This window comes from Oryctolagus cuniculus, chromosome 3 (genome assembly GCF_964237555.1).
Source record: "Oryctolagus cuniculus chromosome 3, mOryCun1.1, whole genome shotgun sequence".
Lineage (NCBI taxonomy): Eukaryota > Metazoa > Chordata > Mammalia > Lagomorpha > Leporidae > Oryctolagus > Oryctolagus cuniculus.
Window position 1 is genome coordinate 29,692,985 of NC_091434.1, and position 27,103 is coordinate 29,720,087.

General features: G+C 40.0%; 3 protein-coding genes, 1 long non-coding RNA gene and 1 other non-coding gene across 11 annotated transcripts in view; 4 read left to right on the forward strand and 1 right to left on the reverse strand.

Annotated features, from left to right (window-relative positions):
* Positions 1-11,824, forward strand: part of ACADL (acyl-CoA dehydrogenase long chain) — a 47,995-nt gene extending 36,171 nt beyond the window's left edge. The window contains exons 9-11 of the mRNA XM_051849171.2: positions 3,429-3,556; positions 5,905-5,991; positions 11,582-11,824. Of these exons, the coding sequence (XP_051705131.1) occupies positions 3,429-3,556; positions 5,905-5,991; positions 11,582-11,675 (309 nt within the window). The 3' untranslated portion in view covers positions 11,676-11,824. The remainder of the gene's footprint in view (positions 1-3,428; positions 3,557-5,904; positions 5,992-11,581) is intronic.
* LOC127491702 (uncharacterized) overlaps positions 174-27,103 on the reverse strand; it is a 73,436-nt gene continuing 46,506 nt past the window's right edge. Inside the window, exons 2-3 of the long non-coding RNA XR_007920585.2 lie at positions 4,316-4,487; positions 174-3,167 (exon numbers count right to left, since the gene is read on the reverse strand). This is a non-coding gene — a long non-coding RNA (uncharacterized lncRNA). The remainder of the gene's footprint in view (positions 3,168-4,315; positions 4,488-27,103) is intronic.
* Positions 8,668-11,631, forward strand: LOC138848934 (barrier-to-autointegration factor). Its single transcript, XM_070070268.1, has one exon. It carries the CDS (start codon positions 8,768-8,770, stop codon positions 9,035-9,037), a length of 270 nt encoding a protein of 89 aa, XP_069926369.1. The 5' UTR covers positions 8,668-8,767; the 3' UTR covers positions 9,038-11,631.
* LOC127491873 (U6 spliceosomal RNA) lies at positions 15,295-15,397 on the forward strand. The gene has a single exon (XR_007920806.1). It is a non-coding gene; the product is annotated as a U6 spliceosomal RNA (small nuclear RNA).
* The window catches only part of KANSL1L (KAT8 regulatory NSL complex subunit 1 like), a 158,647-nt gene continuing 156,226 nt past the window's right edge, over positions 24,683-27,103 (forward strand). For 5 of the 7 annotated variants that reach the window (XR_011387126.1, XM_008259094.4, XM_002712447.5 and 2 more), the window contains exon 1: positions 24,683-24,906. The gene's annotated coding sequence lies outside the window, so the exon portion shown is untranslated. Of the gene's footprint in view, positions 24,907-25,176; positions 25,839-27,103 lie in introns of those variants that run through there. The other 2 variants (XM_017343073.3, XM_051849170.2) reach the window with 2 other exon arrangements.

Sequence of the window (27,103 nt, forward strand, 5' to 3'; positions counted from 1 at the left end):
GTACCACTTTTGTCACCAACTACCATGTGTAATGCTTTCTGTTAGTCACAGTAAATTTCTCACACATAAGATACACAGCTAGATGATTTGGACTGTCTTTTTTCAGTTTTGAAAATTTGAATAAACACATAGTACTTGCACAGTTCTAGGGGGTACAATGCAACTTTTATATATATATATATATATATATATATATATAGCTTAAATCAACACTACCAGGCAACTAGTTTTCCATTTTCTTATCTTTTATTTGCTTGGAATCTACCGCTTCTGTGTTCTAGTTCCTTATACAAGATACTATACATCATCATCACTGTACTTCAAACACCAGAACCTGTTATATTTCCCCTACCGTTTAAGTATACGTTATCCAACCTGCACCCAATCCTCTGCCCCTGTTCTTCTCCACTTCTAGAAATAACTTTTTAAAATTTTAATTGAGGAGCTGGCATTGTGGCATAGCAGGTAAAGGTACCACCTGCAATGCCAGCATCCCATATATATACTGTTCAAGTCCCAGCCATTCCATTTCCAATCCAGCTCCATGCTAATGCACCTGGGAAAGCAGCAGAGGATGGCCCAAGTGCTTAGGCCCCTGCACCTATGTGGGATACATGGATGAAGCTCCTGGGAGACCTTCTGAAAGAAGCTCCTGGCCCCTGGCTTCTGCCTGGCCCATCCTTGGTCTTTGTGGCCATTTGGAGAGTGAGCCAATGGATAGAAGATCTCTTTCTGTCTCTCCCTGTCTCTCTTTCTCTGTAACTCTGCCTTTCAAATAAATAAATATTTTTCAAGTTTGAATTGAATATACATTGAAAGTATGACATTAATTGAATATGCATTATAATTATAATATACATTGTAACTATTACTAATTTCCACATGTGAGCAAGAACATGCATTTGTCTTTTTGTGTCTGGCTTGTTTTTTGCTTAATGATACCAGTTCTGTCCCTTTTGCTGCAAGTATCAGGGTTTCATTCTTTATGGCAGAATAATAATCCTCTCTAAATATAGATATAGCTATGCATGTGTGTATATATATGTATATGTGTGTGTGTGTGTGTGTGCACGCACACACGTATGCATTGTATCTATCCCTTTATCCTTTAATTGACACTTAGATTGATTCCATATCTTGGCTATTGTGAGTAATGCTACAATGAACATAGAAGTGAAAATATCTCTTTTATATGCTGGTTTTTTCTTTTTGTATTTTTTTAATTTTTTTTTCTTTTTAATTTGTTTCTTTTCATATACTGATTTTATTTTCTTCAGGTATATATCCAGAGTGGGATAACTGGGTCATTTGGTTGATCTGTTTTTAATCTTTTAAGGAGTTCCCATATACTGTTCTCTACAATACACCAACAGTGTATAAACGTTCCTTTTTTTTTCTTTTCCCCACCAGAATTTGTTAGTTTTTTTGTCTTTTTCACGGTAGCCATTCTGATTGAAATATGAGGACAACTTATTGTGGTTTGGGTTTGCATTGTAGTTTTGATACGGAGCATTTTCTTTTTTTTTTTTAATATATTTTTTGGCCATTCATGTTTCTTCTTTGAGAAATGTCTATTCAGGTCCTTTGCTTATTTTTTTTTTCAGATTTATTTATTTATTTGAATGTCAGACTTACAAAGAAGCAGAGAGAGAGAATGAGGTTTTCCATCTGCTGATTCACTCCCCAAGTGGCCACAATGGCCAGGATTGGGCCAGGCCAAAGCCAGGAGCCAGTAGCTTTATCTGAGTCTCCAGTAGGTAGCAGGGCCCCAGGAACATAGGCCATTTCATGCTGCTTTCCCAGGCCATTAACAGGGAGCTGGATTGGAACTGGAGCAGCCAGGACTCAAACCAGAGCCAATGTGGGATGCCAGTGCTACAGGTGGTGACTGTACCCACTAAGCTACAGCACTGGCCCCTTTTGCTCATTTTTTAACTGAATTGAATGCTGTATGAATTTCCAGAAGGAAGATCTAGCCAGAGACCATGGTTGGGCCTTAGACCTAAGAAGTCATTTAGAATGGGATGTACTTCTGGAGGCTAGCCAGATTGGAAAACAAGTATTTCAAGTCTAAGCCTATTTTCTGAAGGTGCTTCAAGAGTCAGTGCCAAAGAGAACATAAAAACTCAAAGTTCAAGAGACAGGAATGAAACAAAACTTGAAGTGAAAGCACTCAGGAAGAACTGAGGGTGATCTAAACAGAACAAGCACCAAGGATACTAGTGGTTGTCCATGGGCAGCAGAAGGTACAACGTAGACTATGTAGGATCCTCAAAGAGTTCATGAGAGATGTGTCTTATGAGAAAACTATGCATAGGTTTTAAAAATTTTTATACCAGAATAAACTTACCTTTTACTTCCATTTTCCCATGAACTTTCAAAAGTATTCTGATATTAACATTGAGAATTATAAACGATTTGATTCAAGTTAGAGACCAAACTAGAAAAACTATTGAGAGAGATAGGAGGGAGGCAAAGGAAGATGCGAGGTACTGGACTTTTTCCTTATTGCCCTGATTCTATTATTCTTTGATTGCATTTTACAGATCCAGATTAAATACTTTGCAATATGAAATAATATATAATCAATATTTTTGATTTGTTGTGTTTAAGGATATCCAGGTCCACTTTGCCCATTCAGCTTGTTACTTTATTTTACTCTGAGACAAAGAAGCAGAATAGAGAAATATATATAATTAATTTCATTCAAGAAAAAAATCTTGAAGGATTTAGTCACTGGGAGGAAAGTAAATGTTTTCATTAGGTGTACCTAAAGGACTGTACCACAAGATGGTGCTCACACATTAAAACCAAGCTATTTGTTAAGAGCATTTTCTTCTAATAGTCTCAGTCATTTTTTATTTTCATTGTATTTGAGAGACAGAGACAGACAGACATACGAAGAGATCTCTTGCACACACTGATTGGCTTGCTAAATGCCTGCAAACAGCAGGGACTGGGCCAGGTCAAAGCCAGGAAGGAGCCTGGAATTCATCTGGGTTTCATTTGGGCAGAGACCCAAATACTTGTTCACATAACGGCGTACATCAACAGGAATCAGAAACAGAGCTAGGACTTGAACCCAGCCATTCCAATCTGGGATGAGGGTGTCCCAAGTGGCATCATAATCACTGTGGCAAATGCCCACCTCATTCTTGTTTTAGAATCTGAAACATGAAATATTATTTGCATATTTATTTATTGTTGCATCTTTTAATAGGCATTTCCTTAGCAATAAATACAGCACTTTTAAAAATTTTGCTGATTAATTAACACATACCTCCTCTCCCTTTTTAGGAAGGAAAAAACAGTAATTCCACTTTCATTTTGCTCTGAAGATCTTTTATTATACATTTTTTGATATGTAAGTGAAAAATTGTGTACTTCTAACATACTCATTGCTTTCTTTCATTTTCTTTAAACTGAAGACTGTGCAGCATAAACTAGCAGAATTAAAAACGAACATATGTGTGACCAGAGCATTTGTGGACAGCTGTCTCCAGCTGCATGACAGAAAACGTCTGGACTCTGCCGGTGCTTCCATGGCAAAATACTGGTATGTGTGTTACGGCAATTAAAAATGTGCTGAGAATGTTTGGGAACTTTGCCAGCTTTAAACTCAGCCTTGAGGGTCTTAAAGGAAAGCTGTGCAAATGAAAAATAGCAATTGGAGCCAACTTTAAAAAAAATTGCTGAAAATTCCATTAAGTCTATTTATAATGTGCTAAAATTTAGTTAAGCTTGTATTTAATTCTTAACTTGCTGTGGAAAGTAACATACTGAGACTGATATAGGATGACTGATTACTTCATTCAAGTAATAGTTTAATTTCAGATTATCTGAAGAATAGCAAAATAGACTGAAAGAGAAGAATACTTGAGAGCCTTGAGATGGAATCCCAATTCTTTCATTAAATAAATATAATTAAACTTAATTCCCCTGGGACAACTTTTTGTTATTGATGAAATGACTAGATTGAACAGGACTTTTCTGTTTAAGCTGCATTTCAGATGTAAGAAAAAAATCTTGAAGAATTGACAATTCAAATAAAAGTTTCACATGCTCTATTAATTGAAAAGAAAAATGTGACCTGTGTTAAGTTATGAAAGACTTTCATTTGAATTAAAGATGATTAATGACAGAGTAAAAAATGAGTTAAAAAGACACTTCCCACCTTAAAACTTTTGTGTGTTTTAACATACAAGCACATAAAGTCTAAGTCAGATTTTTTCTGAAAGTGGATTTCGTTTCTTCCTGTTAAAAGCAAACATTCTCACATATCATTAACCCAAAAATAACCTAGAAAAATTCTTACAATTATTCATTAACTTCTGTTCGTTTCAGTCATAAGCAACATGAGGAAATATGCCAAGTCGTGCTCTATGTGATGATTCTGTGTTGATGAAGTTGCCAGGTTGAAGTAATGTGGAATTACAGGAGCTGGCACTTTGGGAGGAGACTTCTTACATTTACATTGACAGCAAGTTCTTTGAACAGTGGGAAGAAATGTAAAACATTTTTTAGATAATTTCTGAAAAAAACTAGTTTGGATAGCTATTAACCTTATTAAGCTTATAAACATATTGGTATTTAACATTGAAGCAGAAGAAGCAGCTAGTTAGAGACCTGTAAATATTTCACTAAACTAGTTGTCAAATGCAAAAAAAAAAAAAAATTATTGCTTTCCAACTATCACTGCCTCCAGAGTCTTGTCTGTGAATCATTATATTGTTACTGTATTTCTTAGGAACATCCTCCTCTGTCCTATGGCTTTAGTTAAAATTACTTTTAAAAAAGGATCTGTGCTTACCATTTGCTTTATTTCCCACAATTGAAAAATAATTAGAAAAATAATTTTAAACCAACTTGTATTTGTGAATAAAATTCCTACCAGTTATCTGTTATCTTAAGAATTTTAACATTCAAAGTGTTGAGAAAGGGTCAGAAAATAATTTTTTCTCAAGTAGTTCACATTAAAAAATATAGACACAGATGTATTCAAACAAATATATGCTTACTTCAGGAATAATAACCCCCAAATAATTTTTAAAATTTGTTTGTTTATTTTAGACAGAGAGAAAGAGAACTTTCACTTCTGGTTTACACCCTAAATGACTACAACAGCTAGGTCTGGGCAAGGCTGAAGCCAGGAGCCAGGAGTCAGGAGCTGCATCCTGGTCTCCCATATGAGTGGCAAGAACTGAAGTACTTGAGCGTCTCATTGAGGTGCATTAGTAGGGAGCTGGATCAGAAACAGGCTAATTGGGACTCCAACTGGCCTTCAAATACTGGATATGAGTGTCCCAAGTTCTGGCTTAACCTTCTGTGCCATAAACCCCACTCTCTAAATAATTAGTAAGTTTTCTGTCTGATGGTATGTACTTAATAGTCTGTCATCTTGAATTTTCATTTTCAGTTTATTTTTACCCAGTTTATTTTTGAAAAGTCAGAACCCTAAGAAAACATTTTCAGTTCCTGAAATTCAGAACTGTAGTCTTCAGGTACAGAGTGTGAATAAAAGGCATACTACAAGAGCAAGAGGAACTAGACGGCTGAGCATTTAGATCATGTAGAGAATTGAAGTTAGACCAAATTCAAGATTTATCTTTTTTCAAGTCTAAATAAGCCAGAATTAATAGTCTTAAGTTTTCCACATTTTGTTTCTAGCTTTAACAAAACCCAGTCAGAATTGTAATTGATGAAGAGAGGTATTTTTTGAGTGAAAATTCTCTTCTAATTTCTTTCATATGTAATATTTATCATTTTCAGTGATTGGGTAATATGTCATTTGGATTGCTTGAAAATGTGTACATTTAAACAATCACAGATCTTTTCCTGATTGTGAAGCAACAATGAAAATTCATTTCAAATGCTCTTTTTCTGCTTTTTATTTTTGTTATCTAGGGCATCTGAGTTACAAAACCATGTTGCTTATGAGTGTGTACAACTCCATGGAGGTTCAGGATACATGTGGGAGTATCCAATTGCAAAGTGAGTATGCTTGTTCTGTTTTGCCCTTCCTAATCTTGTGAAGGAAAGGGAAAATTTCCTTACTAGAGTTGAAAGACACCTAAAATTCTTAGCTTTTTGCCAGCCTGCTGAGTGTGTTCTTGCAGGAAGCAACTAGAATTTTATTATTGTTAAAGTGAAGAGACAAATATACTAATACTTGATGCCTGGCTTAGAATTATTTTAAAAGCACCAATAGCACTTTTTTTAAAGCAAACAAATATGGCAATATTAAATAATTAACTTAACTTTGATAAAAGATCCAAGTTGTCATATCTTTTATTTATTTTCTATTTTGCTCTGGCAAATTAGTTATTTTTTCGAAATAGGACTTTTATTTCCTTTAGGTTAAAGGAAATTAAATGTAACTGTTTATTGTGTTACTTATGAATATTCTGTCACCGGCTCTAAGGCAGTATCCTCTTCCATATTGTCATTCTCTTCATAATTTCTCGTTTCCTTCTTTCCAGTCTTTCACCTCAGTGATCTCCCCATGGCATTTTTCATTATTAACCTAGAAAATATGTTTCCTCTCATGGTTTTTCTAGTTTTTATCTAAATATGGAGTATCTAAAGGGAAAAATTATCTAAATTATATTCAAACCGGCAGTGTAATACTTTGAAATGTATCATTTTTGCACACATAATGGGAAACATTTGATAATGTTTATAGTCTTTAATGAGGAGAATAAACATTTTATTCAAGTTATATTGAGTTATGAACAGAAGCTGCAGCATACATAAATTTGCTAATTTCCTCTAACTACTGGGCAGCTCTAAAAACTTTATAGAGTATATATAATATACAACCTTTAATAAAAACCTAGGAACAAGCAAGGTGTTGTCCCCTCCATGGGAAGGTAAGCATGAAGTAGCTAAACTATTTCTTTTCTTAAAACAATCCTTGGACTTGGATATTGGTATGCGTTTTCAGGATTACTTCTAATGGGCCTTAATCAAAAGGAGATAAAAAACCTTTGTATAGTCTTGAAATCAAGTAAATTGAATTTTGCTAACACAAGCTAAGTCATCACTGGAAGTTTTTTCCCCCCTGGGAATTTTCATGTTTTATTCACAGTATCCATCATTCACAATATTCTGAATGCTAAAAAAGTAAAATAATAATGGATATTCACATTTTTCTCCTGTGTTGTTACAACATCTGCTGGGAATGTAGACAAGTAGCGGCACAGCAGTTTGTATGGTCCAGTGCAGGTTCTGAGAAAGGCTTCCCAGGTGGAGAGGAGGCAGCCATTCCCACCGGGATGGTTCAGTATTACGGTATGGATGGCATCAGCCGTGATCTCTGTTTTCTCAGAATCAATTCCTTGAGATCAATAGCAAACAAAACTTGTAGCTTGGTGGCTTATTTGAAATTCCTGGTTTCAGGTTTGAGAGACTTATTTTTTCTTTAAGGAGAGAAAAATCTCCTTTCATGGTCAGCCCATTAATTCAAATATCTTTCTTTTTAAAGATTTTATTTATTTATTTGAGAGGTAGAGTTACAGACAGTGAGAGGTAGAGACAGAGAAAGGACTTCCGTCCGCTGGTTCACTCCCCAAAGGGCCACAACAGCCAGAGCTGCGCCAGGAGCTTCTTCCGGTCTCCCACACAGGTGCAGGTGCCCAAGGACTTGGGCCATCTTCTACTGCTTTCCCAGGGTATAGCAAAGAGCTCGATTGGAAGAGGAGCAGCTGGGACTAGAATTGGTGCCCATATGGGATGCCAGTACCACAGGCGGAGGATTAACTTGCTGTGCCGCAGCGCCAGCCCCAGTTCAAACATCTTATGAAACTTTTAATTAGACTGCTATTTCTCTCCTCAAGGACATAGAAAATCCTAATATCAACTAATACAAAAAATGACAAACATCTTATGAAACTTTTAATTAGACTGCTATTTCTCTCCTCAAGGACATAGGAAATCTTAATATCAACTAATACAAAAAATGACAACTAGTCACAGATGACAGTATTTGATACAGTGTACAAACTTCAGTTTGATACAAGAAAATGATTCTAATTGTTTCTCATATTCCCCAGGTTAAGCTGCATCATTTGATTGTACGTAGGTAGATAAGCCTTGATTTCAGGGATGAAAAAGTTTCTTGGTTTTACTTTTTTATTGGTAGTATTTTATTTTGAAAGATTTACTTATTTACTTGAGAGAGAGAGTTACAGACGGAGAGGGAGAGACACAGAGAGAGATCTTCCATCTGCTGGTTCACTCCCCAAAGGCATGTGGGTTTATTTCAGCCTCATGAGGCCTGGCCTGTAAGAAGTGAGACTGAAGCTTTGACATTTGGAGACTTCTCTGCTGTGCTTAGAAGGGCAGCCTGGAAGTTAGAGCTTCACTGCAGTGTGGTTAAACATTTCTTCTGCTGCCTATCTGTGTTAATTTTAGTTGATGACTAAATTTAATCAGTAACCTATAAAAGGTCTACTGATCTCTGTCATTACATACTTCTTTGGAACTTCTTTAATGTGGAAAAAAACGCCCAACCCTGTCCCAAAAAATGTCTCAAACACACCAGGGTTGTTTAATAGATTGAAATGTCAGGGAGGCTCTTAAAAGGCAAGTTTGGGATCTTGTGGGGAACAACAGAATCTGATCAGAAAAAAATATGTTGAAAAGATAAATGACTCAAGACTTTAAAACTTTCACCAGAGGAAAGTTCTAGTGGCTTGAGCGGCGGGAGCGGCCGGGTGGCGGGAGGAGCCGTTGCGGGAGCCGGAGCTGCCGATTAAGCCCGAGCAAGATGACGACGTCGCAAAAGCACCGGGACTTCGTGGCGGAGCCCATGGGGGAGAAGCCGGTGGGCAGCCTGGCCGGCATCGGCGAAGTCCTGGGGAAGAAGCTGGAGGAAAGGGGGTTCGACAAGGCCTACGTGGTCCTTGGCCAGTTTCTGGTGCTAAAGAAAGACGAGGACCTGTTCCGGGAGTGGCTGAAGGACACTTGTGGCGCCAACGCCAAGCAGTCCCGGGACTGCTTCGGGTGCCTCCGGGAGTGGTGTGACGCCTTCTTGTGAGCCGCCCGGGGAGCCCCCCGGCCCGGAGTTTGCAGCGGAGGGGGCTCGGCCCTGTGCGCCTCATGGGAAAAGGTTGTTCACCTGCGACGCCCGCCGCCCGCCCTCACCGTTGCCACGGCTCCGGAGCTCACTCCTGCATGCCGCTCCCCGCAGTCCCCTGCCGGTCCCACCGCGACCACGGCTTCCCGCCCCTCCCGCACCTCCGGTCTGTTTGCCGTTTGGCTCCCTGTGTGGCAGAACCGTCACTGTCCTGTTTTTAAATCAATAAAGTCAGTGGCCTTCACCGTGAAAAAAAAAAAAAAAAAAACTTTCACCAGAAAGTACTGAGATTCTGAATTTCCTTTGAAATTTAGTAAATTAAATCAGAAAGGATTTACCGAGCACTCACTTGTTTGCAAGGTCATGTTCCTAGAGAGCTGGCACATCCAACATATCAAATTTTTAAAAAAAGAAAAAAAACAGATTTAGGTCTGGAAAACAGTGTCATTCAAGAGTTGGCTCTAAATGCCTGAGCCAATGAAAATATTGTAATATAATAAAAAAAATACTGCAAAAAGGCAGAATATCCATGTGTTCATTCTTGTCTGCCAATTTTCTGTTAAATGACTGTTAATTAGCAACAATTAATCAGTAAATGTATTAGCTTGTGTGAACTTCCCAAAACCTGCAAAACAATGTTTATCTCCCCTAATCCTAGATGAGAGTATAAAACGAGATGAGAAAAGGTAAAAGTAACTGCACAGTGTCCTGGTCCCTATCATAACTGTGAAAAGTGAACTCCGGAGGCAGGTGCTTGGTCTGGTCCACTCCGTGTGACTTGTTAATGTGGATCCTGGGAGGCATTGGATGGTGGCTCAGGTGATTGGGCCCCTTCCACCCACATTGAGTTCCTGGCTCCTAGCTCAGGCCTGGCTCAGCTCTGGCTGTTGGTGGCTTTTGGCAGTAAATTTGCAGATGGAATTCTCTCTTTCTGTCTCTCTCTGTCTACCTCTCAAATAAATAAAGCTTTTAAAAGGTAAACTCCTGATGCAGGTGATGTGGCACAGCACATTAAGCTGCTGCTTGGGATGCCTGCATCCCATATCAGTGCCAGTTCGAGTCCTGGCTCCTCAACTTCTGATAAAACTCCCTGCTAATGTGCCCAGAAAGGCAGCAGTTAATGGTTCCAGTGCTTGGATCTTTCCTACCTACCTACATGGGAGACCTAGATAGAGTTACATCTGTGTGTGTTAGTGTGTGTGTGTGTCTGTGTGTGTGTGTTTGTGTATCTCCATCTCTTATGCTTTTCAGACATTTAAAAAGTGTACTCCTAAGACAAATTTTGCAAAACGTTGGGTTAAACTGCCTTTTGGGATGCCCAAAGTCCATATCAGAGTGCCAGTTAAGTCTTGGCTACTCCACTTCCTATCCAGCTTTCTCTTAATGTGCCTGGGAAGCAGTGGATGATGGCTCAAGTAGTTGCTTTCCTGCCACCCACATAGGAAACTTGATGGAGTTCTAGACTCTAGGTGTTGGCCTGGCTTAGCCCTGGCTATTTTGGCTATATTGCAGATAAAAGATCTCTCTCCCCCATCACTTTTATTTTCAAATAATTCTTTTTTTTATAATTTTTAAATGTTTTTAAAAGATTTACTTATTTATTTGAAAGAGTTAAAGATAGACAGGGGAGAGAAAGATCTTTCATCTACCAGTTCACTCCTGAATGGCGACAATGACCATGGCTACGCCAAGGCAAAGCCTGGAACCAAGAGCTTTATCTGGATCTCCCACGTGAGTGCAGAGGCCCAGGGACTTGGGCCATCCTCCACTGATTTCCCAGGTGCATTAGCAGGGAACTGGATTGGAAGTAGAGCAGCCAAGACCTGAACTGGTGCCTATATGGGATGCTGGCACTATAGCCGGCAGCCTAACCCACTGCACCACAGTACTGGCCCCATAAATCTTTAAAAAACTAAAAAGTGAACTGATAATTGTGTAGGGGGAGAGAGGGAGGGCAATGAACTTAGCCACTTAGTATTTTAACCTCCCATATCACTGAGTGACTAGTGACTATCAAAACATGTATAAATATTCTTACTCTATACTTCTTGTTGTGGTCGTGGTGGTAGTATCTAAAGGGATACTAAAACATAATCATTTGTTTTCTCTTTTGTTCTCTATAACACCCATGGATTTCAGCTTTTGAGGGAAACATTAAAGATAGCAAGAAATTAAGACATTACATGCTTTTCTGAATCTAAAATGGATTTTCTAAGAATTCTGTGTGTCAAATTTGACAAAATGAAATCAGATGAAGCATATTTATAAATGTTGTCTTGAATTTGTAATCTCTTTAAGGAAGCTAAAAGAAAGCCACATAGATTATCAATATCTTAATAAGCTTAATCATTAATCCATGATTAATGTCATACTAGAAAAGTAGGTAATTTATAAAGAACTTCTATTGTTTAGATTCCCTTAAATGAATACTTTAATTAATAGATGATGAGACAAAATTTATAATTCCTAATACTTATTTATTCTGTCAATTTGTGATTTACGCAGAGCTTATGTGGATGCCCGAGTTCAGCCAATCTACGGTGGTACCAATGAAATAATGAAGGAGCTGATTGCAAGAGATATCGTCCGTGACAAGTAGACATCTGCCCACATCCTGGAATCCTATTACAGCTAATCTGGTTTTAAATCTACTCCAGATAAAATGTAACGTGGGAAGGGGGAAATGCTAACCATGTTTTTATACAGTCTCTCTATATGAAAAGAAGTCAAATAAAAATTTAATATTAATGCAGTGGAAAGAAATCTTTCAATCCCAAGATTCAAGAATTCTCAAGTATAAGGTTTAACTTTTAATTTCTCATACAGTTAAACGTCAAAGAGTTTCTGATTCTAGAAGCCTTAATGTTTCATTTATCTATAATTCTAAAAAGCATAAACTGTTTAAATCTTTATAAAATTGAGCCAGAAATAATTTTATGTTGTTACACTATAAAAACAATCGTATATGTAACACACTGACTTCAAAGGAAAAAATTAATATAACTTCAGCTACGTTAGCTCTAAATTTCCTGGAAAAGAAGTAATGAATAGAACCCTTTACTCAAACGTTGTACCCTATAAGTATATACAGCTGTCACATATCAGTTAAAAATTAAATAAATCTTGGCCGGCGCTGTGGCTCACTTGGCTAATCATCCACCTGCGGTGCTGGCACCCTGGGTTCTAGACCCGATTGCGCCTCTTCCATTCCAGCTCTCTGCTGTGGCACGGGAAGGCAGTGGAGGATGGACCAAGTGCTTGGGTCCCTGCACCTGCATGGGAGACCAGGAGGAAGCTCCCGGCTCCTGGCTTCGGATCAGCGCAGCGCCAGCCGTAGTGGCCATTAGGGGAGTGAACCAATGGAAGGAAAACCTTTCTGTCTCTCTCTCACTGTCTATAATTCTGCCTGTCTAATAATAATAAAAAAAAAGAAACATCCATTTCCTTATAAAAAATTAAATAAAGCCTTAAAATATAAGCTTATGCAGAATGTCTCTGTCGGACCCTGATGTGAAAGCAGCAGTGCTAGATGAAGCAGAAAGCCTTCCTACCATCCTGACTTGAAACTCCCAGAACTCAGCTAAGCATTAGCCCAATGCCAACCAGAGAGAATGGCCTTAGTTCTCTTAACTACTGACACCTAGGCTTTAAATAGATTTACATTCTAGTTTAATTTATAAAACAGAGAAATAATCCATCATCTTTAATTTCTAGATATTGGTGTATTTTATATGTATCTGAACAGTGGTTCATTTTGCAACAATTTATTAATTTAATAAATGCTTTGTGGGTCTTAACCAGATTGTTAAAAATATGAATGCAAGCAAAATTGGCAAGATCTTTGTCTATAAAAAAGTGAATAGACAAATAAGTAATAATAACATAGTAAAAATTTCAAATTATAATAAGTGCAGTCAAGGAAATAAAGGGAACATTTAAAATCAGAAAGTAAATAACATTTGCTTTGATAGTTAAATATTACCAAAAACTAAACCATTTAATTTAACTTCTAAACTGCTGGCATCATATCAGTACTTGTTCTTCTTTGCATATACTAGTGAGACAGTGAATAAGCCATTTTTAAATGAAAATAAATGTATTCTTGCTCACCTTAGGAAATGTAACATGTTTTAGTTAATATTACACATTGTGTCTTTAATATCACTATTACAACAGGATAGAGCAAAGGGAAGAGAAGATATTTTGATCCATTCTTTCCTTGAATTAATAGTTTTGATTTGTTTTTAGATAAATTTTTATGGTTGCTGGTGTAGGTTTTTGTCATGTGCATTAAATAGCATAAAAAGTGAGTTAAATTCTTATCAGGTTTTATATATTTGCAGCTTTTACCCTCCTCCTGTTACCCAGGAAATGATACAGATTTTGACAGGCCCACTTCCCTCCCCTGCCTCCCACAACACTCTCGTTTCCACTCCCAATCTTCAAGGAGACTAAATTTTAGGAATAAAACTTCAGTAGGATAGTAAGTAAATTTGCACCGTAGGAGAAGCCTAGTGTGTGAAAGGAACAGGTGTGGGTTGGAATGATGACTGACATTTAGGATCCACTGGACCTTGAGCAAGATGTTTATCGTCACGGAATTCTTTCAGGTGCAAATGACAAACCCAATTTCGAACCATTCTAAGCAAGAATTTGAAGCTTATGTAATCGAACGAGCTGAGGAACCAAGGTCTCAAGGGCCTAATTTTAGGACTTAAAACTGCAAGCACTTACAGGCTGCATCCATTTATTTCTACTTTTCTTTGCAAATTGGCCTGTTGGATACTATAAAAGAGCTTAATTATGAGTCCTATAAAAGTGACCTTGGACAGCCTCATGACTGCATCCTTCAGCACAAGGTCATCGTAAGGTAGGGGGAAAATGTACTATGAGTAATAATCCCATCAGGAATACACGGACTGGGAGCAGTCCCTGATGCAGAGGGTAGTATTATCAAAAGAAAAGGTACAGAAGAGTCTGTGGGAAGAGCTAAATTAATCCCTCCCTCCCTCCTTCCCTCCCTCCCTCTCTTCCTTCCATCCAACCTTCCTTCTGTGTGTGTGTGTGTGTGTGTGTGCATGTGTATCGGTCTGTCTCTCAATGCTATTACAGTCCTCTAGAGCTAGGAATAAGTTCTGGTGTAATTTTTAAACATCAAAAAGTGAGGGACTGGTGCTGTGGTATGGTGGATGAGGCTGCTGCCTGCAATGCCGGCATCCTATGTGGACGCTGGTTCAAGTCCTAATTGTCCCACTTCCAATCCAGTTCTTTGCTGTGGCCTGGGAAAGCAGTAGAGGATGGCCCAAGTCCTTGGGCCCCTGCACCCATGAGGGAGTCCTAGAGGAAGCTCCTGGCTTCAGATGAGCACAACTCCAGCCATTGTAGCCATTTGGGGAGTGAACCATCAGATGGAAGATTCTCTGTCTCTCTCTTTCTCTTTCTCTCTCTCTCTCTGTCTCCCTCTCTCTTCCTCTGACTCTCTCTGACTCTGCCTTTCAAATAATTAAATAAATCTTAAAAAATGAAAAGAAAGTGAAAGAATTTCTAAGGTAGTATATTTTCTTTTAATGATATCTGAGCCATTTTCTTTTAAAAATTTCTTCTACCCTGGTGGTTTCTTTATCTTACCAATTTAATCTTGTTTTATATCCCACAAAAGAAGCATATGTTGTATCATGGTCTAAAAGTAGAAAGCAAAAAAGGGAATTCAGAATATGTTCCTAAACCTTTCATTTGTTTTTTGTTTCTTTAATGGCTAATCTTTGTGTTTCCTTCCTGTGGCTTTGATTGTTGTCCCCTAGGGAGGGAACTTACTTGTATCTCTTGCAGTGCTGACTACTTGAGAAACAATAAATAATAATAGTGCTCAAAAAAAGCCCAGACTGGACCCACACAGCAAGAAAGCAATACTGTGTAAATATTAATGAGAATTTAAAAGCCTAGTAATTTTGATTTTGGCTGATATCTTTAGGATCATAATTATTGTTTTAAGATCACTTCTGCTCTTTATTTTTTTGATGGTGTTAATGAAAACTCTTTTGACTTGCTATTTTCAAATCTACTTCTGCAAATCTTTACTAATCTAGTAATTTTACTTGTGGATTGTTTAAAGTATAAGATTTCTAGACTTTTCCTATGTCAGTATTATTTTTTGCACACACAGCATTTATTTAGTCATTGGAAAGATTTGACATTGAGATTGAAACCAACTGTAGACTTCGCTTCGACAGCACATATACTAAAATTGGAATGACACAGAGAAGATTAACATGGCCCCTGCACAAGGATGATATGCAAATTCGTGAAGTGTTCCATATTTTTTCTCTACCTCTCTGTAATTCTTTCAAGTCAATAAAATAAATCTTTTTAAAAAATTTAAAAATTAAAAAAAAAGAAACCAACTGTAGGCCTATGTCTGCTTTTAAATAAGTGCTGAAAGGAAGTTTGGCCGGCGCTGTGGCTCACTAGGCTAATCCTCCGCCTGTGGCGCTGGCACTCTGGATTCTAGTCCCGGTCAGGGCGCCGGATTCTGTCCCAGTTGCCCCTCTTCCAGGCCAGCTGTCTGCTGTGGCCCAGGAGTGCAGTGGAGGATGGTCCAAGTGCTTGGGCCCTGCACCCACATGGGAGACCAGGAGTAAACACCTGGCTCCTGGCTTCGGATTGGCGCAGTATGCCGGCCGCGGCGGCCATTGGAGGGTGAACCAACAGAAAGGAAGACCTTTCTCTCTGTCTCTCTCTCTCTCTCTCACTAACTCTGCCTGTCAAAAAAAAAAAAAAAAAGAAAGAAAGAAAGAAAAAGGAAGTTTGACTATATTTTCTAAAATCTCACTTTCAAGAAAAAATTATAAAAAACTTCAAACATTCTGAAAGAGTACCATGTAACGAACCTACAGCTTCAGCATTTTCTAAACTTTCTCCCCTATTTTTTCTTAAATGTATTAAGGCAAATCCCAACTTTTATGCTATTTCACCCACATATATTTCAGAATATATCTCATTTTTTTATTTAAAAAAATTTTTTTATTTATTTGAAAGGCAGAGCAATAAAACAAGAGACTTAGAGATCTTCAGTCTTTTGGTTTGTTCCCCAAAATGGTCATAACTTTTCTGGACAAAGCCAAAGCCAGGAACCATGAATTCCATCTTGGTCTCCCACGTGGGTAGCAGGGACTTAGGTACTTGCGCCATCTTCCAGGGACAGTTGTATTTCTTCCTTTCAATCTGTATGCTTTTTTTTTTCCTTTTAATCTTATTGTACTGGTGAGGACTTACACTACAGTGTTGAATAGAAATGTTGAAAATGGACATCCCTGATCGATCCTGGTCTTAGGGCTCTCACATTAGGTATGATTCATTAGAAAAAGTTGAAGAGATTTCATTCTTTTCTTAATTTTTGAGAGTTTTCACCAGTAATAGATATTGCTTCTGTCAAATAGTTTTCCTTCATCAATGTTGGTGATCATAGCATTTTTTTCTTTGGGCTATTAGTGTATCACGTATCTTAGTGTGTTCATACTGGTGTGTTCATACTACAAACTGAGTGCAGATTGGGGTTTCCAGATTCCGTGTCTGGCGAGGACCCAGTTCTCACTTCCAGGAAGATGCTTTGAACACTGTCCTTCAGCAGGGATGAACATTGCTTCCCCACATGGCAGAATGGAGGAAAGACAAAAGGGGACTAATTAATTCCCATAGCCCTTAGTACAGGGCACCAAGTGGTTCATGAAGGCAGCACCCTTGTGGCCTAGTGACCTCCTACAGGCCCCACCTGTTAATACTATTGGACTAAGAGTGAAGTTTCAGTGTGAATTTTGGAGGGGATACAAAAATTCAAACCACAGCACTGGTTATACTGATTTTGAATATCGAACAAAAATTTTGAATAGCAAACAAACTTTGCATTCCAAAATTAACACCATTTGGTTACTTTGTATTATTTTTATGTAGTTTATTTTGACTTGATAATAGTTTGTTGAGAATTTTTGTTTCTATGTTTATGAGGGATAATGGATTGTGATTTTCTTGATCTATTTTTGTCTGGTTTTATCAAGGCAATGGTGACCTCATAAAATGAATTGAGGATTGTTTCTCCATTTTCCCTCCATGCAGTTAATTTTTTCAAAAAAATCTAGTCATTCATTTTATAGTGTCCACCACTGATGATTTTCCTGATTGATTCCTCATTGTACATTCTTTCTACTTCTCTATTCCCCATATTTCTTATAAACTGATACAGAGTTTTATTTAGATTCAGGCTCAATGTTTTTGCCTAGAAAACTTAGTAAGAAGGGGCTGGCACTGTGGCGTAATTTGTTAAGCCTTCGCCTGCAGTGCTGGCAGCCCATATGGGTTCTGGTTAGAGTCTTGGCTGTTCTACTTGCGATCTAACTCCCTGCTGGTGGCCTGGGAAAGCAGTGGAATTTGGCCCAAATATTTGGGCCCCTGTATACAACGTGGGAGACCTGGAGGAAGCTCCTCAATCCTGCCTAAAGATCAGCCCCGCTCTGGCCATTGTGGCCATTTGGGGAATGAACTAGCAGATGGAAGACCTCTCTGTCTCTCCCTCTCTGTCTGTAACTCTGCCTCTTAAATAAATAAATAAATAAATAAATCTTTTTTGTAAAAAAGGGTCTCCCACGTGGATGCAGGAACCCAAGCATTTCGGCAAGCATTTCGACCATCTTCTGCTGCTTTGTCCAGGCCATAGCAGAGAGCTGGATTAGAAGTAGAGCAGCCAAGTCTCAAACCAGCGTCTGTATGGGATGCTGGCACCACAAGCCACGGCTTTAACTGCTACACCAGAGCACCAGCTCCATAAATAAAGAAAGGAGAGGAAAGAAGAGGAGAGGAGAGAGGAGGGGAAGACAGGGGAGAAGACTGTAGTAAGTGGTACTGTGACTGTTCTGTTTCATCACATAATAAGATGTATGTATATAAAGTTGTCTCACTCTGATGATTCTAAAATTGATCAGTGAGTTCAGACTATTAATCTGATATCTTCGTCTGGCGCCGCGGCTCAATAGGCTAATCCTCCGCCAAGCGGCGCCAGCACACCGGGTTCTAGTCCCGGTTGGGGCACCGGATTCTGTCCCGGTTGCCCCTCTTCCAGGCCAGCTCTCTGCTGTGGCCAGGGAGTGCAGTGGAGGATGGCTCAAGTCCTTGGGCCCTGCACCCCATGGGAGACCAGGAGGAGCACCTGGCTCCTGGCTTCGGATCAGCGCGGTGCGCCGGCCGCAGCATGCTGGCCACAGCGGCCATTGGAGGGTGAACCAATGACAAAAGGAAGACCTTTCTCTCTGTCTCTCTCTCTCACTGTCCACTCTGCCTGTCAAAAAATAAAAAATAATTAATTAATTAATTAAAAATTGATATCTTCATAAAATTCCCAATTAACACATTAACTAATGGTTTTAACATCTGTTGGTAAATATTTACAAGATTAATTATTTCATCAGGAGTTGATGAAATACACTTTTTATTTTTGTACTCTTTCTACACTTACTAATGTTGATAAATAACTTAAATAAACTCTTGGGGTATTCTGTGCCCATTGGGTCCTGTGGGAACCAGAAAATGATTGAATGTGAAGTACAAGAGGCTTACTGAGAGGTAATAGCTGTGAAAGATGCAAAGGAAAGGAAGTCATTTTGAACAGGGAGAACAGAGCCTCAGACTGGGAAGTATATTTGACAAAGTGTTGCCCAACTCAATGTGGAACTGTGCAGTAAAGGCTGCCCCCATTAGCAGAGTTCCACTGGGCAGAAAAAGCCAGCCCCTGGTTCCTTTTCCTTGCTCAGTTACTGTCAGAGCTTCCTGGAAGAGGGCTGGCATCAGCTCAAAAGTTCAAGTGGATACCACAGGTGATAACAGCTTAGAAGCTGTCTGCTAATGATACTCCTTCCAAGAAAATGACAACTTTTTTCTTGAAGGGAAGCCTAAGAGCTGCACCCCCATGGCTGCCATATCTTGAAAGATAACTTGCTGGCTGGCGCTGAGGCTCACTAGGCTAATCATCCGCCTGCGGCGCCGGCATCCCAGGTTCTAGTCCCGGTTGGGGCGCCGGTTCTGTCCTGGTTGCTCCTCTTCCAGTCCAGCTCTCTGCTGTGGCCCGCGAGGGCAGTGGAGGATGGGCCAAGTGCTTGGGCCCCGCACCCACATGGGAGACCAGGAGTAAACACCTGGCTCCTGGCTTCGGATTGGCGCAGTGTGCCGGCCGCGGCGGCCATTGGAGGGTGAACCAACAGAAAGGAAGACCTTTCTCTCTGTCTCTCTCTCTCTCTCTCACTAACTCTGCCTGTCAAAAAAAAAAAAAGAAAGAAAGAAAGAAAGATAACTTGTAAATAAAAGGTAGAATATATTCTTGATTTGTTTCCACTCATAGACTTTTAGAATAGCTAGTGGGTGCCCTAGAATCTTCTCATGGTAATGATTTGTTTAGTGTCAATACCAACTTAGGGATTTTGGAAATTTTGATGTATTTCAATTAATTGCCATGATTTTTTAATGAGTGGTTTCATCTTAGGCTGTTAAGAACTCCTTCAAGTTTGTGCCTTTTTTTCCCCCATTTTGCTATGGAAAAATGTCAAACATAGACCAAAATACAGAGAAGAGTATAATGAGCATCACCTGGCCTTGACAATGATCTCATGACCAGTCTTTTTTCATCTATATTCTGACAACCTCCATTCTCATAGGGTAAAAACAAATAACATACATCATACAGTTCTGAGTAGTTTTGACATGACCCATTATTTATGATACTGTCCTTGTTATCTGGCAAAACAAAATGTCCCTTTTGTATCCTGTGCTATTCCTGCCTTGGGGCTGAAATCAATTATTTTCCCAGAGATCCCTACTTTACCTAATAGAATTAGGTTTCAAGCTACCATCATTTTTTTATCTGTTTAATTTGTATTCTGTTTCCCAAAATTCCCTTTGAAATAATTTTGATCATTAAAAGTTATACTTTCTTCAGTCTTTTCCTTAAAGTTAAATTTACCTGAAATTTAATGTATCCCAACAGAAGATATGTCTCATTTTATACAGTAGAAAATGATAATAGATAGAATATTCTATCACATGAAACAAAAAACTGAAAAATCCAGAGGCAGGGAAGACTCCAAGCTTGGTAAGTGGACAGCTTTTCTTTGTCCCATGGACCTGCTTTCTCAGTGGCTTTTAATTCCTTTGGTCTGCCACTTAATAGTGCAGGCCTACTTCTGAAACTGACCCCTCTAATGGCCATAAGATGGACATTCTTTTTCAAATGTGGGGTAAGAGAATGCATTTCTACCTAGCATCTTGAGCCTAAGTTCTAAAGTTCACTCTCAGAGGGTTAATTTTTTGTCCATTTCCACCTCTGAACTAATGATTATATACAGAGAAATAAGAGTTTGTGAATTTGCTTAAGCCTGTTAGGGTATTTGAGACATGGAAGAAGGAGCAGATTCTCTCAAAGCACTTGGAATGGGTGGAAGTATAGACACTAGCAAGAAAATCAGGTAAATGATAGGGAAAATATGTAATAGACACCAAATAGGCAACTAATTAATGCCTACAATGACAACTATGAGCTAGATCCTGCTTGTTGGGAGTCAAGGCTAAAGAGTGTCACATTTTTAGCAAATAATCTCATTTGTTGCTGCCTTTTAATTTTTTTTTTTTTTTTTTTGATATGCCTCATAGTAAAGTCCTAATAATCACCTGTGCACAAGTCTTTCTGAGTACATGAATTTTATTTCCTGGTTTCTTTATAATTGGGCAGAGCTATGTGACTAGCCTTTGTCAATTGGTTATGGATGGAAAGGTATCTTTCCTTGTGGCAGTAATTGTAGATGTGCTTCAGGTATGACATAAGCCCAACACATGGAATGCATACCTAAGATACAGATAAAAGGTCTGTAAAGTTACCTGGACCTGCAGCAGACATTTTGTGAGATAGAAGTGAACTATTTTTTACTTAAATGTCTTTCTATTTGGGGTTATTTGTTGCCTCATCATAATTTTACCCAGGATTACTGGTATAATATGTTCTTACACAATACATAATTGAAGAAATAGAACTGGTGTTACAATACGCATGTGACCCCAAGAAATTGCCATGATAACCACATTTCATATGAAGTCAAGTGTTTCAGTTGTAGTGATTTCTAACCAGTACTTCTGGATATTCCTGTTTAAAGACCTGTGAGATTAGTGTTCTGAAAACAGTACTTTAATCATTTCTTTTATTTTTTGCAGAATTCTCCAATGGTTCCACTCTTACTACTTAATTTAAAGTTAATATTCCTTATATTTCTTGAATCAAAGTATTTCTGTATTTTGCTCCAATCCTAAGGTTGCACAATTGTGCACTGTTAGTCTTTTTAATTGCACCAATGTGTTCAGCATTATTAATATTCATGGGTGCAGTCACAGAGCCTGAAAAAGGAAATGTAGTGCCAAAGATCTCTCAGGCACTTTTTTTTTTTTTTAAAGATTTACTTATTTATTTGAAAGGCAGAGGGTGAGATCTTCCATCACTTGTTTATTCTCCAAATGGCTGCAACAACCAGGTCTGAACGAAGCTGGAGGCAGAAACTCCAACCTAATCTCCCACATGAGTGACAGGGGCCCAAAGCAGCTGAGCCATTTTCCATTGCCTTACCAGGCACATTAGCAGGAAGCTGAATCAGAAATAGAGCAGCCAGGATTCAAAGCAGCACTCTAATCTGGGATTTAGGTGTTGCAAACAGTATCTTTAATCTGCTGTGCCACAATACCAGCTTTTCTGTAATGTACTTTTTGTTTACTTCCCTCCCAAACCTTCCTGCATTTAGCTGACTGGTTTCAGATATTTTGCTCTGAAAACTGGTGGAGATGACTGCCTAACCAACATTCAATCTTCCTTTTTTCCTCACCATTAGTCCCAATACTGTTGGAGGTGACAGTGTATTCAACCATGCTTGTATTTCCTAGTTTCCCTTGCAACTCGATATATCCAGATGAAGACATTGCAGGATTTCAGGAGTGGTACCTTAAAGGCCATGTTTGCCTGTGCTCTTATTTCTTCCTGCTGCCTGGGAAATGGGATAATGATGGTTGGATTGTAGCCCTTTGGGACCACAAGATTACTTTTTTTACAAATGCTAAAATCATGTTTTAGGATAATATTCATGTCAAGGGACAATGTGCTTAATATGTGGTTACGTGAGGATAAAAAAATCCAGTAAGCTCAAGTGTCATCTCATAAAATATAGCAGGCCTTGCATATGATCATGGTTTTCTTCTATTTGTGTACAATATTTACATCAAACTCCTATTATTTTATCAATTATTTCCCCCAGTCCTATTGTTTTTATTATTTTTTCAAAGATTTGAAAGGCAGAGTGATAGAGAAAGAGGGTAGACACAAAGACAAAGATTGAGATCAATCTTGCATGTGTTGGTTCACTTCCCAAATTACTGCAATGGCCAGGGCAGGGCCAGGAGCCCAGAGCTCCATCTGGGGAGTAGGGGTCCAAGTGTTTGTGCCACATTCCTTTGCTTTCCCAGACACAGTAGCAGGTAGTTGTATCCGAAGAGGAGCAGCCAGGACTGGAACCAGGGCTGCTGGTGTCTGAGGTGGTGGCTTAAGCCCGCTGTGCCAGAACACCAGGTCCATCCTATTATTTTAAAGTGTCATAAACGGAATATAAAAGGAGTAAGAAAATTTTATGCATATGATGCTTAATTGAAGCAGTTTGGCAGACTGCAGAGCTGACCAGAAGACAGGAAAATTAACCTGAACTACTATAAATAGCCTTCCTCCTAGGGTTTGTTGATTAGATAATGTATGTAAAAATCCCTTACGAATCACATAGCTTAAGATCTGTATCATCCATTCTAATTTTCCATGAGGGCAGGGACATTGGTTATTGCTACATCTCCATTACCCATCAAAAATATGTGTAAATATTTGGTAAATTTATGAATATTTACTTTTGGTAACTAGTAATCATTTCATAGAAAACTGAACCATCAAACGATTTGATAGCTCTACCATTCCATTAGTTTAAAATCTGAATTCCTGTAATTCAAGATTTAATCTAGTTCACAGTGTACTTTTCTACTCCAGTAGTATGATACAATCTCCACACAAGCAACTGAAGGATACTATCTCCTGAACTGTTGATACCTTCCTCGCTTCTCTGTCCACAGTTTTTTAAAAAAAAATCTTAAAGGAAAAAACAAAATAAAAACCCAAATCCAACTCAAATCCAAAATCTTTCTTTGAACTGTTTTAACACATGCGTATTTGATTTCTCAGACTAAGTAAAAACAAAAAAGGTAAGACTTTATTCATTTTTTCATTGTCTTCTGTCTTCAGTGAGTACAACAGCCCTTTAAATATGGTAAACATCCATACATATTTGTCAATTGAATTACTTTTACAACACATCATTGGTTACAATCTTGAATCCAAAGAAAGTAAATCAATTCTCTGAAACTCTCCCTCGCCCTATAATGGGGTGAATTATTAATTTTTTCTCCACTAAACACTTACAAAAATTATTTCAGTAATATCACAACCTACTAGAAAGTCCAGGAATAAGTACTTCATTTCCCAGTTCCAGGCATCTGTTAAAGGATTACGCGTTGTGTGATTCCAATTTTTTGATCTCCCCTCCACTATCTGATACAATTAATAAGGTTAAAATACTGGTGACTATTATTGCGGATTTAAGGTTCTAGTGTGCCTCATCCCCTAAATCATTCCATATGTAAACTGGGTGTTTTAGGAAAGCCTGTAATCCATCATCTAAGGACCTATATTTAGAGTTCAGTTTCAAAAAACAAAAATACTGCAAGACTGCGTGGCTGGGGCAATGCCCCGGGGTAGCTCGGCGGAGAGCCCAGCGCGGAGCCAGGTGCCGAGACGCCCCGCGTCCCCAGCCAGCTATCTCCACAGAAAACTCCGTTTATTTATCTGACTGCGCTACTGCGGAGCGCTGCTCACCCCAGCCGTACTCAGCCCAATTTTGTGGAGCCGCAGAAAATGTTTTCTCTGGCGACTCAGGAACATGAAACGACCCAAGCTAGAGCCAAGGCGAATGCGTCGTCACCTATCTCCGGGTCCCGAAGAGCGGGGCAGTTATGGCTTTGGATTCGGGCACCCGGCGAAGCCTGGAGCCGAGCGGATCAGACAACTCCGAGGAAAGCTCTGTTGAAACTTGCCCCTCGCGCGGCTGCCGCGCGGGCGCCAGGGCGTGAGGCGACCTGACTTTCCCCGGCACTTTATTTTTCCTGTCACGGAACTACAGAAATAGCAATGCAGAGGCGGGAAGTCGACCCGCAGTATTTTGGGTGTGTGTGTGTGAGAGTGCGCGCGCGTGTGTGTTTTTCCAGGCTGGCACTGGCAAAGGGAAGGAGGAAGCCGGAGCGGCACGGAACCAGCCCCGACGGAGCCGGGGCGCCTCAGCGGCAGGGTTCGGGCGTCGCGATCTGGCCGCTTCCAGAACGCTCCCGGCCGCTTCGCCACGCCCCGCCCCCGGCCGGGGTTTCCCCGCCACCCGCTTCATTTGCATGGCGCTGCCCCTCCCCCGCTGCCATTGGTCGGCGCCGGGCCCCGCCCACCTCCCCCCCCCACCGCGGCAAGGTTCCATCCCCCGAGCCGCCCGAAGCTGCGGGCAGCGGGCGGACTGTTAAACCGCGGCGGCGGCGGCCGGGGCGGGAGCGGGCGCGCTCTGGAGAGGAGTCAGCGGCGCCCCGGGAGGGGGGAGGCGGGTGGGCAGCTAGAGATCACCTCGGCAGCCCCCACCACGGCCGGACCGAAGGTGCGGCGGCGGAGGGGAGCCAGGGCGCCCCAGCAGGCGAGTGGCCGGCGTCTCAGCGGCGGGTTGAGGGGGGTGGGTCTCCTCGGCCGGGGACGGCGGCAGCGCTGGGTGGACTTGCGGGCCAGGCGACCGACCGGCAGCCCCTTCGTCCCCCGAACCCTCTGGGTCCCGGCACAGGCTGGCGCTCTAGGGCAGGGGTCGGACCGCAGCCAAATTTATAAACGGCTAAACCTAACAGCCTTGGCAGAAGCGGAGGGGAGGGGAAGGAAGGGGTGGGGGCGGATCAAGACGACGGTCACGTGGGGGAGGGGCGGGGCTTGGCGAGCCTCCCTTTTGTTTTGGCCGGCGCGTGCGCAGAAGACGGAACACGTGGTCTCCTGGGCCCGCCCCTTGCCCCAGCAGCCGAGCCTCACCCAGTGCTGGTGTGGTGACAGCTGTTTTGGAGGGAGGGGGTCTGTGAGGTGGAGCCGTCTGTGTTGGATGTGATCCTTTAAAATATATATATATTTTTTTGGAAATTTTCTGCTTTGGTTCAGGCAAGCGTTGAGTTGACCTTTAGAATTAGGATGGAGGGGAATCTAAAGGAATGTGGAGGGGTGGTGTTTCGAAGTTTGTGTCAGTTTGGGTGTTCTGAGCTGGGGACCGATCTTTGTGGAAGAATTGAGAATGTGTGGTGTTAGGTCGCAGGAAATCGAAGACCGAGTCCTGCCTGTTGCAGAAACCACGGGAAAGGAGGAAGCTGGCTATGAGGCCAAGGAAATAGGGGCTTGGAAGGACGTTCCTGTAGTGCTGTCTTGCCCCGGCAGAAGGAGTGTGCGGTTGGGTCGCTGCCCCCTTTTCGGGTCAGGGGTGTGGGGAGCCCCCTGTGTTTGTAATTCTTCAAACTTAAAAACAGCCACGTGCGGGCGAGATTTAAGAGAGTCGCGTCTTGAACTTAATCAGTTTGCTTAACTTCGTGCTGAGTTCGGGTCAGTAAACTTTTTTTTTTTTTTTAATTACTGACTGGAAGGGGCAGATTTGTTAGCAACAAAACTTAAGTGAGGTTATTTATAAATGTGACAGACGAATCTGGCCGTGTTTTGACTAGGAAAAAGTAGCTGTGAGAATAATTCAGTGTTAGAGGAAATCCTCGTCTCTGCAATGCAGGCTACCGGAGAAAGAGACTTAGCAAGGAGGGGTCTCTGCCCTTTTCCCAGTTCTTGTTTTCTCGGGCAAGTCGTAACCTCTCTGATCTCAAATCTGTTTCCTCTTGTAAAGAGTTTCATAATACAGTCCCAGCTTTAAGAGATTGTTAGGAAGATCAAATACTCCGTGTTAGTAGAAATGTTTGGTAATCTTTACCAACATCACAGACACAGAATTTAGTCTCAAAAGGCAGGTTTTTGTTTTTTTAAAGCCAGCACATTGGATGAATATAAACAATGAATGAATCATGAAATAGGATCTATTTGATGATCTTCAAAGTCGGTTTAGACGATTAGCCTTGATGCTCAGAGCCCACCTACTAGCTCAAACAAGTGTCACACATTTCCGTGCAATTTTAATCTACAGAGATTAGCATTACTTTTTCCCCCTAGCCTTTCTGGAGTAATTTTTTACATGAAATTCTTTATTCAGGCTAGTTATATCACATTTATGTATACATTTTTGTTTTGTTTCATGGTATGTATCATTAACACAATTGATTATTTGGAAAATAGAGATGAATGCAAAAAATATAAAAATAATTTGTATTTCTATTTTCCAATGCACTTGTGTATATTTTTCCTAATACTGGGAGTAGGTGGTATTTTCATTAGACTTTTCTTAGTGCATTGTCCATCTTTGAAAAACATTTTTAATAGCTGCTTCACATTTCATCACGTAGCTATCATATTTTAAGTTTTTCCTGTTTGGCAGATATTTGGAATGTTCCTAATGTTTTGTTAGTATAAATTTCATCAAAGAGAATAATCTTTTCCGTTCCCCCCTTTAGATGTGTAGAAAAGGAATTACTGGGTCAAGTAGTTTGGTTTTTGTTGTGCTATTTTTTTGTTTCTTGTAAGATCACCAAACTACTTTCCAGAATATTGCCTTTACACTTATCTGGTGTTAATGAGCATGTTTCCTATTACATCTTTGTTCATCACCTGATATTAGGTTTAAAATGAAATTTTTGCTTTAATTTGAATTAACATTTTTTCACTCATATCTATGATTTATCTTTTATTTCCTGAATTTATTGGAAGATACT